This window comes from Pogona vitticeps, chromosome 2 (genome assembly GCF_051106095.1).
Source record: "Pogona vitticeps strain Pit_001003342236 chromosome 2, PviZW2.1, whole genome shotgun sequence".
NCBI lineage: Eukaryota > Metazoa > Chordata > Lepidosauria > Squamata > Agamidae > Pogona > Pogona vitticeps.
The window spans coordinates 103,736,480-103,756,450 of NC_135784.1; the positions used below are offsets into that span (position 1 = coordinate 103,736,480).

General features: G+C 38.6%; 1 protein-coding gene across 9 annotated transcripts in view; it reads right to left on the minus strand.

The window, feature by feature from the left end:
• The window catches only part of RAPGEF6 (Rap guanine nucleotide exchange factor 6), a 209,997-nt gene that overhangs the window by 132,707 nt on the left and 57,319 nt on the right, over positions 1–19,971 (minus strand). For all 9 annotated transcript variants that reach the window (XM_072990163.2, XM_078385740.1, XM_072990166.2 and 6 more), the window contains exon 5: positions 8,996–9,065. In XM_072990163.2, the coding sequence (XP_072846264.2) occupies positions 8,996–9,065 (70 nt within the window). The remainder of the gene's footprint in view (positions 1–8,995; positions 9,066–19,971) is intronic.

Consider the following 19,971-nt stretch of genomic DNA (forward strand, 5'->3'; position numbering starts at 1 on the left):
TTACACCTTGATAATAATTATTTTCTGATAGTATTTAGTGCAAACAACTTGGCTTTGGATTTCATGTAGACTCGTAATCCCTCAGTTTCAGCCTGTGGATAGCCTAATTTAAATCACAGGTTTGACTGTTGCTTACCAACATTAGCTTCCATGATGTAATTGGGGTGCTGACCATGTAACAATTTCTCAAGCAATGCATCCCTGTACTGTGGGTATTTCAATAACATAGACTGGTTCTAATCTGGCAAGTAGTAACACTGTTTTGTGTTACTGCCACAAAAGGTAGGAGGGCCTGGCATGCTCTGGTCCATGGGGTCACGAAGAGTCGGACACGACTGAACGATTAATCAATAACAACACAGTTTTTATAACTGTCTACTATCATCTAATGAACTGTGATTCTGCTCCCATGGAAGAAGTTTGGATGTTAGACTATGTGACCCATAAAAAGATTCTTGAGGTCAAGAAGTCCATACCTGCCCATGCTCCATGGCAGACAAAGGCATCCTGTACACACAACTGGATGATGACACTGGTATTTTGGCAGGAGGTCTCAAGTTTCCTATTTAAATAATCACGGTACTTTCAATTCCAAAGGAATATGTTAATACTGGGGTTGCCCTGCTATTAATGGTGACAATTTTTCCATTTGCATCGAGTTCTGATTTGAGTGTTTCCTTCACTCTATCAAAGTACTTGTTTTTCAGTAACAATTTAAGTCTCTTGCGGATTATATAGCTATTTTATGGATGCCTAGATATTTATAGGTTTTCTGCCCCTTTAAGCATTGGAAAAAACAGTTCTTTAGTGAGCTCGCTGTTATCGCCCTCTGATAATTTACCTCTTTTATGTGGATAACAGCACACATCTAACAACAGTAACATTTATTTTTGTATCTGTACTACAAGAGTCAACAATGTTTTCGAGACTTCAGTTTATCAAAAGAGCCTGCAAATAAAGTAATATCATCCGTACACATTAAGTGTGATTGTTGGTGTTGCTTTTTTTAACTTCTTTTTTTTAAAGACTTCCTATCCTAGTGTATTGACACCAGGACCATTGCAAGTACAGTGGTGCCTCGCTTAACGAGTGCTTCGTTTAACAACGAATCCGCATAGCAATATTTTTTGCGAGCGCAAAAGTGATTGCATTGCAATGATTTAAATGGTAAAAAATCGCTTTGCGATGACCGGTAAGCTGTTTCGCTTACCAATTTTTCCGTAGTGATGTTTTTAGAACAGCTGGTTGGCGGTTCCAAAATGGCAGCCGGGTAAATAAAATGGCCACCCGCTCTGTTTTTGCCCGGATTCCTCGCTTACCAGGCAGCGAAAATGGCCGCCGTATGGAGGATTTTCGCTTTAAGGTGAGTTTTTTCCCCATAGGAACGCATTAAATGGGTTTTAATGCATTTCTATGGGCTTTCATTTCCTCATAGCGATGAATCCATATAGCGACGGTTTTTGCTGCACAGATTATCGTAGCTATGCAGGGCACCACTGTAGATTGATGATTACTCTTCTTCTGGCCCATTAGTCGTCCACCAGCTATAATGACATGAGGCTGTAATATGTTGAAATGCGAGTAGAGATGCGAGTATTCGTATAAGAATATGAATATCTCCACACAGCTGCACTTAATGATGGTCTGGCCCCTGGGGCCATTCACTCGCACATCTGCTGGTGGCCTTGCTCATCCTTCCAATCACTCCCAGAGTTCTACTCTCTTCCCGCTCAGCTAGCCACTCCAGGCAGGGGGTGGAAGGACGAGTCTTCCTGAATGGCTGCCAAGTGGCCAGCCGAGGAGGAAGAGAGCAGTGCTGCAGGAGTGATTGAAAGGATGAGCAAGGGTGTAGCTGTTAAGTCCATCTGCGCAGGGATATTCATATTCATATACGAATAGCTCAATCTCTAGTCATAATGTTATGTAGGACGCTATTCTGATTACAGTAATACAGTACATGTCTTTCCTAGAAGTCAACAGCAAGAATATAACAGATCTTCAAGTGTTTAAATAGATATCCCAAAGCTGATGAAGTAACGGCATTTTCTTTTGCACCAATGGATAAGCCCCAAACCAATGGGTCCAAACTATATAAAAATGGCATTTTGATATGCCTCTTTTCTCCCAATTTGGAACTCAAGATAGAATAACTATATTTAGAAACATATTGTTGGTATGCCCTGCTCATTAGTGAAAATTAAGGGGTAAAGATATTTATTGACTTCATAAAAAGGTATCAAAACAGGATAAAACAAGAATTAAATGTTGCTAAACGAAATTCCAGGAGAGTCAAGATACTGTACTCTAATCACTTTCTTTCTTTCTTTCTTTAACTTATATGCCACCCATACTACCCAAAGGTCTCTGGGTGGCTGACAACTATTTAAATGTAATAAAAAGATAAAACACATTAAAATACTATTAAATTAAAATACAATTATAATTTAAGGCACCCCTACAAAGAACTGAAGTTTGCTTTTATTTTGAGGGGGATTTGAAATGCAGACACTTGAACAAAAATGTTGTTGTTTAGTCGTTTAGTCGTGTCCGACTCTTCGTGACCCCATGGACCAGAGCACGCCAGGCCCTCCTATCTTCCACTGCCTCCCAGAGGTCTGTCAATTTCATGTTGGTTGCTTCGCAGACACTGTCCAGCCATCTCATCCTCTGTCGTCCCCTTCTCCTCTTGCCGTCACACTTTCCTAACATCAAGGTCTTTTCCAAGAAGTCTTCTCTTCTCATGAGATGGCCAAAGTACTGGAGCCTCAGCTTCAGGATCTGTCCTTCCAGGGAGCATTCAGGGTTGATTTCCTTTAGAATTGATATGTTTGTTCTCCTTGCAGTCCAGGGGACTCTCAAGAGCCTCCTCCAGCACCACAATTCAAAGGCATCAATTCTTCGGCGGTCTGCTTTCTTTATGGTCCAGCTCTCACATCCATACATCACAACAGGAAAAACCTGTTGTGAGTTGATTGGACGCTTTGATTGGACACGCTTTGATTGGACATGAACAAAAATAGTGGGCAGCAATCACTGTAGCAAAAGAAGGACGTGTCCATGCAGAAGTAAGTGGACTGCTGAAACTCCAATCAAAGACAAAACTTCCAATCAAAGACAAAACCTCTCCTAGAAACTCTAAATACAAACTTATTAGACTATTTATTCTCCTGCCATGTGTTTAGCAACTGTTACACATTCAGGCAAGCCAAAGGGAGAGTGATACAGTGGGGTCTTGACTTGAGAACTTAATCCGTATTGGAAGGCGGTTCTCAAGTCAAAAAGTCTGTAGGTCAAGTCTCCATTGACCTACAGTGCATTGAAAACCGATTAATCCCGTAACAGGCCGTTTTTGTTCCATTTTGGTTTTGTTCTGGTCTGTAAGTCAATTCTCAGGCTGCAAGTCAAACCTAAATTTTGTGGCCAGAGAAGTCTGTAACTCAAAAAGTCTGTAAGTCAAGGGTCCACTGTATGCTACTTCTTTGACTGGACACATTCCAGAATTTTATTTTATTTTAGCTTTTTCTTTTATATACACTGAGTATTCATTAGACTTGGACAGTGTCATCGATGCTACCAGTATGAATTTGACCAAAATCCAGAAGGCAGTGGAAGACAGGAGGGCCTGGCATTCTCTGGTCCATGGGTCACAAAGAGTTGGACACGACTTAACAACTAAATAACAACAAATTAATTACACTTAAGAGTATGTGTGTGAATACAGAATGGATAACTAACCCTCTTATGCACGCTTTGATTGGACATGTTAAATTAGATGAGACTATTTTCCCTCCTCTACTACTACTAGCAAATGGAAGGACACACCTTGACAAGTCAGGATACTGATGAGGGACACAAACCCCAAATCATATTTTCCGTGAGATGACTCCCAATGGGTGTCAAAGGAAGGAAAGAAGCTAGTAGGTGCTTTGTGTACAAACTGAAAGTTCAGCACATTTCCAAAGCTGATTGCACTTCATTTTCAACTTTCAAGGGGAGTTCCCCCTCCCATTCTGGAAATATACAACTACCTACAAATATTTTCAAAAACCTGAAAACAAACTAGTTCATGCCATCATCAAAGCATCTTGTTTCTGATTTGTGCGGAAACTATTTAGATAAGAAATGGATAAGTCAACATTCACCTAAAAAGGAGTCTGTATATAGTTATGATAGTGGACTTCCTTACAGAGTTTTGAGCAATGGTCATTTGTTCACCTAGCAGGGATATCTGTAGCAGCAGATTTTCTACAATAGCATAGGTTTGGACTAAATGCACATTGAAAGTCCTTCCAATTATGTTACTATAGTTGCATTATAATTGTGTTATCAAGTACCCATTCAGAACAGTTTGGAAATCTGAGCTTTTAGAATGGTTTATTCTCCAATCAGCAGTACTTAACCGAAGAGGATGAAAGCTAAAGAAATATCTCATACAGAAAAAAAAAACCTCAACTTGATGAAATTCTTCCTGTTAGTTTTTTTTTTATTTATAGATGGCTCCATCATGCCAATCCCCCTCAATAATATTCCATTTTCCCCTACCCATGTGCTTTTCTGTTTTTTCCTCACAGTGTGTTTGAGACTACAGTACAGAGGTGTGTATGTTGTAATATAATTTCGCCTACAGAGTAATTTCCCTTAAGATCATCTTATGGATGACCAAAGTCTTCTTGAGATCCACTTCTAACTGCCAACTACCCAACATTTTTTCTCTTTGGACCAAATTCCTAAAATCTTGGAAACCCTTCAAGTATGAAAATACTGCTTAGAAGCTATTTCAATAGAAGTACTTAACACCCTCATAACCAAGTACTTTTGCTCTGCTCATTTGTAAAAACACCCAATTGTTTTCAGGAAACTAATGACCTATGGCAAAGCAGCATTATAGTACAAAGGTGGATTTTTTAAATCCAAATACAGAGTGAATATTATAAAAGCAAAAGGTTAAGCATCTTTGTTACCAGAAAAGCAAACACAATGAACTGTTAGTGGGAACTATAGTAACTACGCCCACCTGCTTCCTTCAGATACTGCTAGCATTATACAAGTGAAAACATAACTAGAGGAGCTGGAAAATCCCTTGTTACAAACATCTTTTGTTGACCATTTATTTTACTTTTTTTTTTAACTATAATGCTTCTTAGGCACTGTACAGTATGAACCTTTCCTGTGCTACACAAAAGCAGCACAACAGCCCACATTTCAGATGACTTCTCCTCAATTTTACAGCAAAGGGGAAAATGTGTCAAAATTTACAATTTGTGAAGTCAAGGCTGATTAAAATCTAGTGTGCAAGAAGGAATAAGAAGTATTTATTTATTATTTGTTTAAAGTATCTACACACTAACTTTGATGGTTGAAATAATCACAATACAAAGTACAGTACAGTTTATTCCGACAGCATAAAATATTTCCCCTCCCTAGTCCATGTTGAGGACATCACCCACTCTGTGGGAAGGGTTCTATGACAGGCAGGATAGCAGATGAGACCATCTCCGGGTACCCCTTCTTGGGTCAAGCTGAATTCTCTCTTCCCCTCCACTTCATACGGATGCTTAGCATCACCTAAACAGTGGGAAGATTCTGATGACCGTTAATTTATTAATATTTTATTTTTATTTACAATACAGACTACTGGAATTCCATTATTTCAATGATACATGGAAAAACCTGCATTGTGAAAGCCAATGTATAAATAACCGACAATCTCCATATGATTATTCTGGTCTTTCTTTTCTGGCAAATTGGTCTCAATATCCTGTCCATAAATATTTAGGAATTTGCTGAACTTTTACTTATAAAAATAGGATTCAACAAGATTATGCAGTTCTACAAAAATTATAGAGAAGAATATTTGAGTAAAATGAATAATATAAATAAAGCTAAACAAGATGTGTTATCCAAACTGTGGAACACTGCTTTTCCAGAAAGGAACTTTGTGTAGCTGCCCCACTTATACAAAGCCAGAATTTATCTGTTTGTCTTATTATAAGATATAGTGATGCCAATATGTTTTTCAAGTCACTTGATCTTCAAACAGCTTGAAGAACTGCCACTGGTCTGGCTGTGCTAAACAGCAAGCTTCAGGTAAGTACATCTTCCAGCTGTTATAACATGCCATGAGCCAGTTATTACTTGCTATGAGAATGGGCAACAAAAAGAGTTTAACAGCCACTATACTGTTCCATGTTTATGAAAATGTTTTAATATCCTCAAGTGCTAGTCTTATTTGTCACATGGCTAAAAGAGGAGTGAGTACCCATCAACATTCAGAAGAGAAGGATTAGAGAAGATCACAGCAAGGGTGGGTGATCACCGAATGGATATTGGCAAGACTCTAACCCTATTCACGTGTACTAAAAGTCCCTCTCTTCCTGTTAATTGTCCTACTGCAAGAAAGAGGAAGTAACATGGGCACCAAAGGGACCATACAATATCCCTTAAGTATTAAACACAAAACTTGTTTTTTTTCTTGTTTAAGCATACAACTTGGGGGTGAGGGAGCATGTTTTATTGTTACATGAATTCTGAAGTGGCTGGGTGACTCTCCTGCTGAGTCTTTGAGGAGAAAGCTATGATGATCCTGTATACAAAAGAGAAATTTCAGGCAAAAGTGAGTCAAGGGAGGGGACCCAAGATCAATATCAGGGTGGGAGGCTAGGTTTTTTCCTCTGGGGCCACTAACCCAATGACTGGGTGCAAGAGCCACTCCCTTTCATTGACAGAGCTTAAACACATGCTTTATGGGACTTTAATATCTGATATTTTTTTTAAAGGTCTGTTATTCAATCTTTAACTAAAAAAAAAAAGAAAACTAGAGTAGCATTATTTCACCCCAGAATGTATCTGTCAACTACCAATTGGCAGGCTCTAAGAAAAATGTCCCCTTCAAGTTTATGTCCTCAGGATGTGTAAATAATGATCTTTAAGAGAACAATTGTATGAGCACTTAAATAGTAGAGAGAATTAGATTCCATTTTAAAATATAGTTGTATCAACATACAGTACATATTCTAAACAACTGCTACACAAAAGCTTAGCTGGACTTATTAGTTTCTAACAAGAAACACTGAAATGATACTATATAGCAACAACAAATCCTTAAAACAATCACAGACTACAGGGGATGGTAGAAGCCTCAGCAATTGTCAGCATGGACAGTCACAGGAGCCAAATAAATTCAGTGGCACTATCAGTCAGGTGCACAATTTTCAAGCAAGTGGCAAGAAATGCTAGTAAAAGATAAGGATACTTGCCAGTCTCCTTTCTATGTCAGGCTGCATGAAGTAGACATGCAGCCTGACATAGCACTAGTAAAACCAGTACCCTCTATCACAGTTTTACTTTCCTATCATTCCACTCTTCCACTGAAGTCATGCACGGAGAGCAACAAAAGTTACCTTAACAATGTTCCCACAAACCACTAAGGCTAGGCCTCTGTTCCACCTCTATGCCTTCTGTGGGAAAACCAGGAATGACTTCCTCTGAAACAGAACAGTCTAGTCCAGAGTAGTAAAGAAATCAACCAGAAGTTGCTTCCACAAGGAAATAGAGAAGTGCTTATGTATGATGGCAACACAACTATCACTGGAACCTAATCAAAGCAGATGACTGGGAAAAGGCAACGGAAGTTTAACATGGTTGTGTTAAAAGCTACGGAAATAAAACCTAAGGGGGGGGGGGGAGAGAGAGAGAGAGAGAGAGAGAGAGAGAGAGATGTCTCATATCTTTCCACTGTGTGTATCTGGATTGCACTTCCAAGAAGAAACATAAAAATTTCCAGGCACATGCCTATCCATATAAAAATTGGGAATATATCCAAAAAATCAAAGGACTTGGAGAAAATTGCCAAATCAATGGGTTATTAAAAAAGCAAACAACATAGACCAAAAAGCTAGTTTATGGTGACTGCTGTAAGAAGACCTCACTTCAAGAAAAAATTGTTTCTTTCAAAGCCACCCATACAAAGGAGATGATATCTCACATGTAAGAACTGATAAGAATATGGCTGGGGGGGGGGGAGGGAAAGCAATTGACATTTTCAATAACATTTTATATGATCCAGCTTTAACCTGAACTTGCTGGTGAGACACAAAGGGAGATAACAAATAACAGGTCATAGGCATATATCAAAGCATCAGTACAGTAACGTACAGTAAGCCATTAAAACATACTTGAAAGGATCAGATTTCTTAAGCTATATTTTGTGCTTTTTAAAAAATGAAAGGCATTCTATAAGTTAGAGATTTTAATTGAATCCTTCATCTTTATAAAACAGATTAAGATTCATAAAAAGGGAAGTATTTATTTCTGAACTGTTCTCAGTTTGAAACTAATCCATTTTTCTGCACTTCAAACTGAAAGTTCCAACTCATACGATGTGAATATGCCACAAAATTCTGTTCTTAATGATGTGAAAGCTGTCAACATGTCTTGTTTAAATTTGCTTACTCTTCTCCAAATTAAATGCACACATGTGCAGACACTGTATCTCTTCGACAACATGAAGATAAAACATAATGAAAAAGCACAGGGAAATCATGATGCACAATTCTGAAAGCAACAGGAGTGGGATATGGAATAGCATTAGGTAAAACAGAGTAAAATAAAAATATATCTCATGGATCAATTGAAAGAAACATTTCAAAAGACTAGCAGAATATAGGAGAATTATGAGCCACTAGTTTAATATTGCAGCAAAATAATATCAATGCATTTGTAGGGCCCCTCTACCAAAAGCATTTCTCAACAAGAATTAGGTGATCATGGTGCAGTCTTCAATGAATTTATATAACACAACACTTATTCTTCAGTATCCTAATATTATTTATGCACATGTGAGCCTAGTATTTCAAATTTTCATTGACATGAGGGATGCTGTTCATACAACTAAGGAAAGGCACAAATCTATGCAAGACTTCCTGGAGCCAGATGGAGCAATGCAATGAAATGAAAGACTCCAAGCAAGCACTGATGCTTTCAAGTTTATCCTTACCACAATCATTTCCGAAGGTTCCAATACTATACACTCGCAACCCCGTTTACCTCCAGATTGCTTGCCAAAACTGGGGAGAAAAAAAAGAACAGGGAAACTTAGTTCACGTTAACATTAAGCAACTACAGCAAACATACAAGGGATAAATAGAGTAATAGTGACTAATATTGTACAGTGGGGTCCCGACTTACGAACGGCTCGACATACGAACGTTTCGACTTACGAACCGCTCTCATAGGAATATATGTACTCGACTTACGAACTTAGATTCGAGTTACGAACTCTTTTTTTTCCTTTTTTAAAAAGCTAAGTCATCTTAGGTTAAAAGGAAAAAAGAAAAAATATCCCCCTCTAGTGGCAGAAGGCGGAATAGCAGCTTCCCATTAGTTTCTATGGACAAAAAGAGCAGATACGGATTAAATGGTTTTCAATGCATTCCTATGGGAAATGCAGATTCGACTTAAGAACTTTTCGACCTGAGAACTGCCTTCCAATACGGATTAAGTTCGTAAGTCGAGACCCCACTGTAATGTGACAGAGCACTTTTTATCATACTTCACACAACCACTCCAGCAACAATATTAAGTTATAGTATACCACCAGTATAATGCAGTACTGCCCACTCAGTTTGCTTACTTCTTTTCTATCCCACCTTTCCTCTTTGAGCTCACATCTCTCTTCAAAGCAAGCATGATGTAGTGGGTGGAACATTGGACTAGAGCTCAAAGGACCTGCACTCCAATCTCTTTATGGCCATGAAAGGAACGAGGTAATACTGGGCCAGTGGCACCCTTCCAGATTGACCTAACTTAACTCATGTTGTTTCCCTGAGAATAAAGTAGGAAATAAGACAGCCAAGCTCAGTGGAGGAAAGGCAGGATATAAATATAGCAAAGAAAATGTAGTAAATAAAACATCAAGAGATAGTATGAGTACAGGTATTCTATGTTTAAAAGTTCTAATTTCCCAGCTGGCTGGCCTCTTGCAGAAAAAAACAACTGCAATATCTTAAAGACTTACGAAATCCATTATGCCATTGTGGCTTACATTGAATCAGCAGGGATTTGGTGAGTCAGCTACACCATAAATTCTATTGATTTAATGAGCCTACCCTTGTTGTGATTTACTTAGTGCAGTAACGCTTTCAGCCACTTGTTGCTAATAACAGATGTATTCTGACACCAGATAAAGTAATTTATATTATGTGATTTAAAAGAAAAAAACTTATCTTAATTCAAGCTGCAGGAGACAAAACTGAACTGCCTGATGAATTATAATTCAGCTCCTAGAGATTTTAGTCTCTCTCATGGAAATCTGTGATACCTTCATAAACCACTAACAAAAATCATACATTCTGCTAGCCTGTACGCAAGGCCCACTTCATCAGACTTGCACTAGTGTCTTGTCATTAGTCCAGAGAATTTAAAGTCCCAAAAGTTCATGGCAGATGGATTTGCCAGACATGTTTCTTAGACATAAGTAAGGAAAGATACAAGCTGAATTTGATATGTGGTTTTAAAGTGATAACTGAAGAAGCTGTCAACTGGATATCAAAGAAATCCCAAATCCTGTATTTCCTTGAAGTTTGTTAGCTCTCAAGAACGATCACTAAGGTCAGTTACAGAGTGCATGAAATTGCCATTTGGTCTTATTATGTATGACAGAAGGAAGAAAAGGATAACAATTTTGCATACCACAGAGGAATGTGAAATGCAGAACAGAACAAGGAAGCATGTGATCTTCAAAGACCCAAATTAAACTATAATTTTTTTGAATATTTTCATTACTATCCTCTCCTCTCTCTTTTTAAATGACTTAATTACTTGAAAATGCTCAATTAATCCTTTGAAGTAAAATACCAGGGTTGTATAAAAAATAATGAGAACATTCCTGCAATTTATTATACATATTACAGCACTGTGTGAATGAGTCAGAAAATCTCTTATTAGTTTTAGATGTTTTTATTTTTATTAAGAGCTCTTATATTTGTCTTATACAAAAAGCAGAAAACATTACTCTGTTCCAAAAATGTATCTTTAGTATGTCATTATTCTCAAATAATCAGAAAATAAATGGGATTATAAATGGCCATGCAAGTAAACAGCTCTTCCTCAAAAACAAACAAAATAAAACAAAACCAAGATGGTACAGATGTCAAGAACAGAAGTTTCATGAAGCTATTCTAAGAAAGTATCAGATCTTTCAAAGTGATGTTATGCTTTCATACTACAAGTCATTATGATAAAGAATTATGAGCAGGAGGAGGCAAAAGCATCATAATTAGAACTGTCAAATTCTCATTTTTAATAATAAATGACAGAACAGACTTTAACTCTTGTCACTGTCATGAATATGACAAAATGTCCCACTCCGTATGAAATGCACCAGGAGTTCCTTCAATTAAAAAGCCTGATTCAGACTCAGCACCCACCAAAAAAAGGAAGGAAGGAAGGAAGGAAGGAAGGAAGGAAGGAAGGAAGGAGGGAGGGAGGGAGGGAGGGAGGGAGGAAATCAAATCGGAACTACAGCCAGAACTATATACTACAAAACATATGTCTCCCAGCCTCCAATCTGGTAAGTGTAGACACCAAGGCAAGAGTATGCTTAGCTCTACTTGCTGACACTGTGTGTACTCTGCAAATGAGTCCCCATCATATTTCCCCCCTAACTTCTTTCAGTCCTCAAGGGGGGTTAGTTAAAACACACACACACACACACACACACACACACACGGAGGGAGGGAGGGAGGGAGGGAGGGAGGGAAGCACTTGAGCAACTATGACAGGCTGTATACGGGACAGAGGAATTTGTTTCAGTTTCTACAGATTCTGCAACTTCTACAGTACTTCACAAACCCATTCCATCTGGTTACCACTATCAATTTGTCTTTTCAGTAAAATGTCTAGATAAAAATTCATACACATTTTTTCTAAAATATGCATTGAGAGAAATAAACATATTTTTGAGAAATGTTAACATTCTCACATGCATTTCTCTTAGTGATCTCAGTTTCGTATATGTATTTTGAGAAATCACTGCACACCACTGTAAAATTCTGAAAAAAATTCAAAACTAAACGACAATTACATTTTAGTCTGTGCATTACATCAGAAAGTGTTAATCAGACGACTTCATCTTAACATGCAAACCAAGCAAATTTATCTGTCATCCAATCTGCAGAGGCAGGTGGGTCTGGAATTTACGTATGTGCCAACAGCTGTCAGACCCAAGAGCACCATGCCCTGGTTTCCTTGGAAATGCAGAGTTTGGAGAAGGAAATTGTCAGGAATGGGAAACAATCCGCACCTCATACCAGTTCTTCCTGCCACACCACCATGCCATTATTTTCACTCTCCCCTTTCCCATCACAACAAAACAAAACATGATCCGTCAATCCCTTGGACTGAAGTTCTTCTATCAGTAAGCCGAAGAGCTACTAGATGCTCATGGCCATTCAAATACCACCAACATATTCTCGATAAGATCAGAAGCAGATCTTTGGGTACTGCAGGGAGCTGTAGGGGAAGAGGAAAAGGGATAGAGATCTTGTTGAATTAACAGACTTTCACTAACACAATATTGGATTGGATCGAAGATTATAAAATCCAAGTTTTCATCATAAAATGCATCTCTACCTGCGGGTACATATCACATTCACATGCCCACCGCAGCCGCGACACGCCTCCCGTGCGAGTGTGCGGTGGTGGAGATCCATATCCACAGTCTAGTTCAAGGCAAGCACACGGACCAGAGGTTGATGACCCCTGGGTTAAACAATACTTAAAATTCTCTTCGCAGATTGCTGTCTTGTTGTGGCAAAGGGGCTTGAGTAATTCAGAGAAGTTATGGGCTATGCCATCTAGGGATGCCCAAGACGGACAGGTCATAGTGGAGAGTTCTCACTAAATGTCATCCACCTGAAGCAGGAACTGGCAAGCCACTCCAGTATCTTTGCCAAGAAAACCCCATGAACAGAAACAAAAGGCTAAAGATATGACACTTGAAGATGAGCCCCTCAGGTCAGAAGGCGTCCAGCAATGCTACTGAGGAAGAGCGGAGGACAAGTACAAGTAGCTCCAGAGCTAATGAAGTGGTTGGGCCAAAGCTGCAAGGATGCTCAGCTGCAGATGTGCCTGGAAGCAAAACGAAAGTCCAATGCTGCAAAGAAAAATACTGCATAGGAACCTGGAATGTAAGATCTATGAACCTTGGTAAGCTGGATGTGGTCAAACAGGAGATGGCAAGAATAAACATTGACATCCTGGGTGTCAGTGAACTAAAATGGGCAGAAATGGGCGAATTCAATTCAGACAATTATCATATCTACTATTGTGGGCAAGAATCCCGTAGAAGAAATGGTGTAGCCCTCATAGTCAACAAAAGAGTGGAAAAAGCTGTACTGGGATAAAACCTCAAAAATGATAGAATGATTTCAATACCAATCCAAGGCAGACCTTCCCACATCACAGTCATCCAAGTTTATGCACCAACTACCAATGCTGAAGAGGCTGAAATTGACAAATTCTATGAAGATTTACAACACCTTCTAGAACTGGCACCAAAGAAAGATGTTCTTGTTATTATAGGGGACTGGAATGCTAAAGTAGGGAGTCAAGAGAGAAAAGGAACAACAGGAAAGTTTGGCCTTGGAGTTCAAAACGAAGCAGGGCAAAGGCTAACAGAGTTTTGTCAAGAGAACAAGCTGGTTATCACAAACACTCTTTTTCAACAACACAAGAGGCGACTCTACACATCGATATCACCAGATGGGCAATGCCGAAATCAAATTCATTATGTTCTCTGCAGCCAAAGATGGAGAAGCTCTATACAGTCATCAAAAACAAGACCTGGAGCTGACTGCGGTTCTGATCATCAGCTTCTTATAGCAAAATTCAAGTTTAAACTGAAGAAAGTAGGAAAAACCACCGGGCTAGTAAAGTATAATCTAAACCAAATCCCTTATGAGTACACAATGGAAGTGAAGAACAGATATAAGGAACTAGATTTGATGGACAGAGTGCCGGAAGAAGTATGAATGGAGGCAGCAACAAAAACCATCCCAAAGAAAAGGAAATGCAAGAAAGCAAAGTGGCTATCCAACAAGGCCTTACGAATAGCAGAGAAGAGAAGGGAAAGAAAATGCAAGGGAGATAGGGAAAGATACAAAACATTGAATGCAGACTTCCAAAGAATAGCAAGGAGAGACAAGAGGGCCATTTTAAATAAACAGTGCAAAGATGCAGAGAAAAATAATAGAACAGGTAAAACCAGAGATCTGTTCAAGAAAATTGGAGATATTAAAGGAACATTTTGTGCAATGAACGTGATAAAGGACAAAAATGGGAGGGACCTAACAGAAGCAGAAGACATCAAGAAGATGTGGCAAGAATACACAGAGGAATTATACCAGAAAGATCTGGATGCCCCAGACAACCCAGATACTGTGGTTGCTGACCTTGAGTCAGACATCCTGGAGACGGAAGTCAAGTGGACCTTAGACAGCATGGCTAACAACAAGGCCAGTGGAGGTGATGGCATTCCAGTTGAACTATTTAAAATCTTAAAAGATGGTGCTGTTAAGGTGCTATACTCAATATGCCAGCAAGTTTGGAAAATTCAGCAGTGGCCAGAGGATTGGAAAAGATCAGCCTACATCAGAATCCCAAAGAAGGGCAGTGCCAAAGAATGCCCAAACTACCGTACAATTGCACTCATTTCACATGCTAGCAAGGTTGTACTCAAAATCCTCCAAGGTAGGCTTCAGCAGTATGTGGACCGAGAACTCCCAGAAATACAAGCTGGATTTCAAAGGGGCAGAAGAACTCAAGACCAAATTGCTAACATGCGCTGGATTATGGAAAAAAATTAGAGAGTTGCAGAAAAAAATCTACTTCTGCTTCATTGACTACGCAAAACCCTTTGACTCTGTGGACCACAACAAACTATGGCAAGTTCTTAAACAAATGGGAGTGCCTGACCACCTTATCTTTCTCCTGAGAAATCTATATGTGGGATAGCAAGCAACAGTTAGAACTGGATATGGAACAACCGATTGGTTCAAAATCGGGAAAGGAGTACAAGGTTGCATATTGTCTCCCAGCTTATTTAGCTTATATGCAGAATACATCATGCGAAAGGCAGGACTGGAGGAATCCCAAACCAGAATTAAGGTTGCTGGAAGAAATATCAACAACCTCCGATATGCAGATGATACCACTCTGATGGCAGAAAGTTAGGAGGCATTAAAAAACCTCTTAATGAGGGTGAAAAAGGAGAGCGCTAAAAATGGTCTGAAGCTCAACATTTAAAAAAAACCCAAAGATCATGGCCACAGGTTCCATGACCTCCTGGCAAACAAAAGGGGAAGATATGGAGACAGTGACAGATTTTACTTTCTTGGGCTCTCTGATAACTGCAGATGGTGACAGCAGCCACGAAATTAAATGACACCTGCTTCTTGGGAGGAAAGCTATGACAAACCTAGACAGCATCTTTAAAAATATCTATATGTTTTAAAATAAATGTTATGCCTGCTTTTTATTTTATTTTTTTAAAGATGCTGTCTAGGTATGTCGACAAAGGTCTGCATAGTCAAAGCTATGGTTTTTTTAGTAGTGATGTATGGAAGTGAGGGCTGGACCATAAAGAAGGGTGACTGCCGCAAAATTGATGCTTTTGAACTGTGGTGCTGGAGGAGACTCTTGAGAGTCCCCTGGACTGCAAAGAGAACAAACCTATCCATTTTGAAGGAAATCAATCCCAAGTGCTCACTGGAAGGACAGATCCTGAAGCTGAGGCTCCAATACTTTGGCCATCTCATGAGAAGACTCCCTGGAAAAGACCTTGACGTTGGGAAAGTGTGAACGCAAGAGAAGGGGATGATAGAGGATGAGATAGTTGGACAGTGTCATCAACGCTTGATGTATGTAAAGTCCATGAATCTGAAGTCCAACTCTGGGAGGCAGTGGAAGACAGGAGGGCCTGGCATGCTCTGGTCCATGGGGTCACGAAGAGTTGGACACGACTTAACGACTAAACAACAACAACAAAAGAAGGGAGAATTGTACATGATGCAAAATATCCAATAAGTCACATTGATATTAACCCTTCTGAGATAAATACTAGCTTTGATGAAGAAAGACTTCTGATTTTATTTATTTATTTATTTATTTAGTCATTATTCAACTTGTATACCACCCTATAATACACACACTCTCTGGGTGGTTCACAACACATTAAAACAGATATACTTAATGATACAAAATACAATACCACAAAATAGATAAAGCCTCATCCCTAGCTAAAACCTATCCTCATCCCTAGCTAAAATCTATCTTTAAACAGAATTAAACAAATTAAACCCAATTTGAAGAGGTCAGGTAATAAAAGCATTAATAAAAGGTGGCTTTCAATAATATTGTCTTTACTATTTTTTTACGATAGAGAGAGAAGGTGCTGATAAACTCTGTTATAAAGCAAAATCCAGGTGCATAATAAATTCCCATCAGCAGGTACTCCCACAATTTCTTTCTATAGATTTTTTAACTCAGAAGATCTCATAAGATATGCAAGAAATATCTATACGTTTTAAAATAAATGTTATGCCTGCTTTTTATTTTATTTTTCTATTGACTGGTTGCACTGAACAAGCAAAGAAAACCTAATTTTCTTCTAACAAACAACATTAAATAAAAATTATCTAGAGTAACAGTTAGGAAATAGAGCTTTGCAGAACAATTAAATCTATTACCTTCAGAAAGTTACTAAAAAGAATTCACCAAATGTTTATTACTCCTACATAAAAATCTTGTCTTCTCAATACAACTCCAGTTCCTACCAAGCATTATTATAAAATAACTCTGTTGCTAATGATATCATTTTCTGTTCTAAATGAAATCTAATTATGGCAGACATAAAACCTTTACCTTTAAAAAATCTTGCAGAGTTACAGTGACAAAGGGAATCAAGAACTCTTTTTGCACTATGTAATTTACTATTGTTTTTCAAGTGATCTGCTGTTTATCAACTAGCTCCACAAAAACATGAACGTGAATGGTTTAATAAATTCATAACTTATTTTCCTAACTTAATTGCTTAGTGAGCTGGGCCATATATCTGATCAATGCTGTTCAGGAAAGTCTCAGATTGCCAAATCCACATTTTCTCCATCTATTACTGACCCCTATTAATGGTTTCCAGAGGATGCAGCATTTTCTGTGAAGATTGTGAATGCAATCGGAAACATTTCATTCATAACTCTAAACAGACTAGCAACATTTACTGATATAAAAAATGTTAAGTCCATCTATGATGGTTTAACCAAAAATTTACCACCCAGCCACCAAAAAAAACCCAAAAAACAAAAAACAAAAAAACTTCAAGGATTCCTGCTCAATAAATCTCCAACAAATGATTCCTTGGTGTGGTCAATTTCAACCACAGTTACCAGTTGAAAAGAAGCTAGTTCTGCAAACTAACCATAGCTGTAAATCAGTGGTTCTTAACCTTTGTTACTTGGATGCTTTTGAACTGCAACTCCCAGAAACCCTAGTCAGGACAGCTGGTGGTAAAGGCCTCTGGGAGTTGCAGTCCAAAACTCCTGAGTAACCCAAGGTTAAGAACCAGTGCTGTAAATTACTACTGAAGAGGAAACACCCATAAAAGCAATTTTTACCAAAGAGCATTGGCTATGTAAACCTTTGAGTCAAACAAATGTTCTTCAAATACTGTATATTATTCCATTGATACCTTAATGGATAGACCAAAAGATCTCTGAGGGGATCACCTAGCCCTTCTTCTATCTCCATTGGTGTTTTCCATGTATGTGGAAAGTTACACATCTGCAAAGCAGAGGCTTCTGTTCATGTATAGGCTCTTAAGAACCCTGACTGTCCAATCCTCTTGCATAAAGTACAGCCCACACATGAGCAAGTACATGATACATTACACATGTCAAAAGTAAAGATACGAAATGAGGGGCTACGTTATTTCCTTGATGTATGTCAAGTCCATCCATGAAGGGTACACCTTAACAGGGCTAATGACAAGTAAAAACAGAGAAGGCATGCCATTCCATCTTATTTTCTACCAGGATGGCAATAAAACCTGAATGCCTCCATAGAGCCGAGTGTTACAGTTGAGCTTGCTTCTCAGTAGATATGTATAAAATTGTAGGGCAGTTTCTGTTAATCCAATAATCCAGTCCGCTCCCTCTCACCTCTTCCAAAAAAATTTGTGAGCCTCCTTCTGAAAGGATAATCCAACTAGCAAATATTCAGCTTTTAACACAAATCAAGGTAAAAGTGTGTTAAGTTTTATTCAAAATGCAATCATGAAAAACCTGCTGTTAAAGAATGCAGTAAAATAGGTTTACTAACCTGGACATCAGTAAAATCAAATTTAAAAAAAATCCAAAAGCAAAGGTACTTTAATTTGAAAGTGAACACCCACATCCATAAGGGGACAACATAGGTTTTCCAGGTGAGTGACAAGACAGACACTATACAACATTTTTATGATAAAGGTAAGGAACTAATGAAAACGTATGTGCCTGTAGAGCATTTCCTGAAATATGCTCAGAATGATCAGTCAGAGCGAAAATGGCACACATAACACAGCAACATACAACACACACAAAATGTTCACTTGTAACACCATGTAAATCTTGTTCCATCACAAGTCATCATGGTATCATGAAGTTGAACACATCACTTATTTCATTTGCAGCCAGATGTGCACACAGCAACAATAATAAGAAAAAACCTGAAAAAAATCAACAAAATTAGGGAAATTACTGCCCTAAGAATCAATGAAAACCTTGGTGACAGCTGTATGGTGCTGTCTTAGCCATGTTGTTTGCATAGGGTCATTCGTTGCCTTCAAGTAAAACCTAATTCAAAAATAACTCATTTCCTCTTTGCATTTCTAAGAAGAACCTCTTAGAAGGCTTTCTTTAGTTCCTTCAAAAAAACTAATAGCCCCCTCCACTAAAAAGCCACAACTCACATTTAACCTGCACATTGCACACTGACTACAACCATGATGGTCATAACTGTAGCAAAAAGCTATTCTACCAAATAGTTCAGAGATAGGTTATTTTCTTTTCTAGCTGCAGCTCTTCGTGCTGCACTGAATTTTGCACATAACAGTTCTGTGACCTTGAAGAACAGCTTTTCAGAGAGTGCACATAGCCACGATATGGTAAGGGGTCTGAATGAGTAATGCAGAAGACCTGGGCTTTTCTGTATACAAACTACATTTTCAGTGACAATTCCTATTTATAGGTGGGTTTTTTTTAATTCAACTTCATAGACAAACTGATGGAAAATGAAGAATTTAGCATTCTTTCCATATTCTGCTAGATATTTCAAGTATAACTCCACTACTTTAGGATCAGCTCATACAGAAATGACATGGAATTATGAGGCTGACTGTTTATCTTGCTTAAATACTGTAAGAATGACCTGCAGTAAATCCTAAGATCACTACCCAACTCTATATCCAATATGGCCAAAAGGAAATGGTAAACTTCCATGCAGGTTAACGTGCTTTTAACATGCATTGTACACATAATCCAAACACTAAATTGTGACTAGTAAGGAATGAAAATCAGCTGAGACTAGAGAAGATAGAAAAAGAAAAGCAAAGCAACCACTTGCTAAGGTGTCATCAGCACCCAACTGTCACCTTGCAGCCATCATTACATCAGACTGAGACTTGAGGGAGTGAAAGAAACCAGCTCTTTTGAAAAGCTGCTCCACCAGGCTTCTCCAACTGTGGCTTGACAAAAGTCATTACTGTAACTGCCAATGCATATCAGCCAAGTGTCAAGGGGCTATAGCTGCACCACAAAGGGAAGGATTGCTCCACCCTTCCAACTGGTGCTGAGGCAGAGAACAACAGAACAACAGAGAATTTGCACAAGCAAAGCAAAGAGCAGCCTAGAGCCTCTGGTTGTTGACTCTAGACTTGGTGGA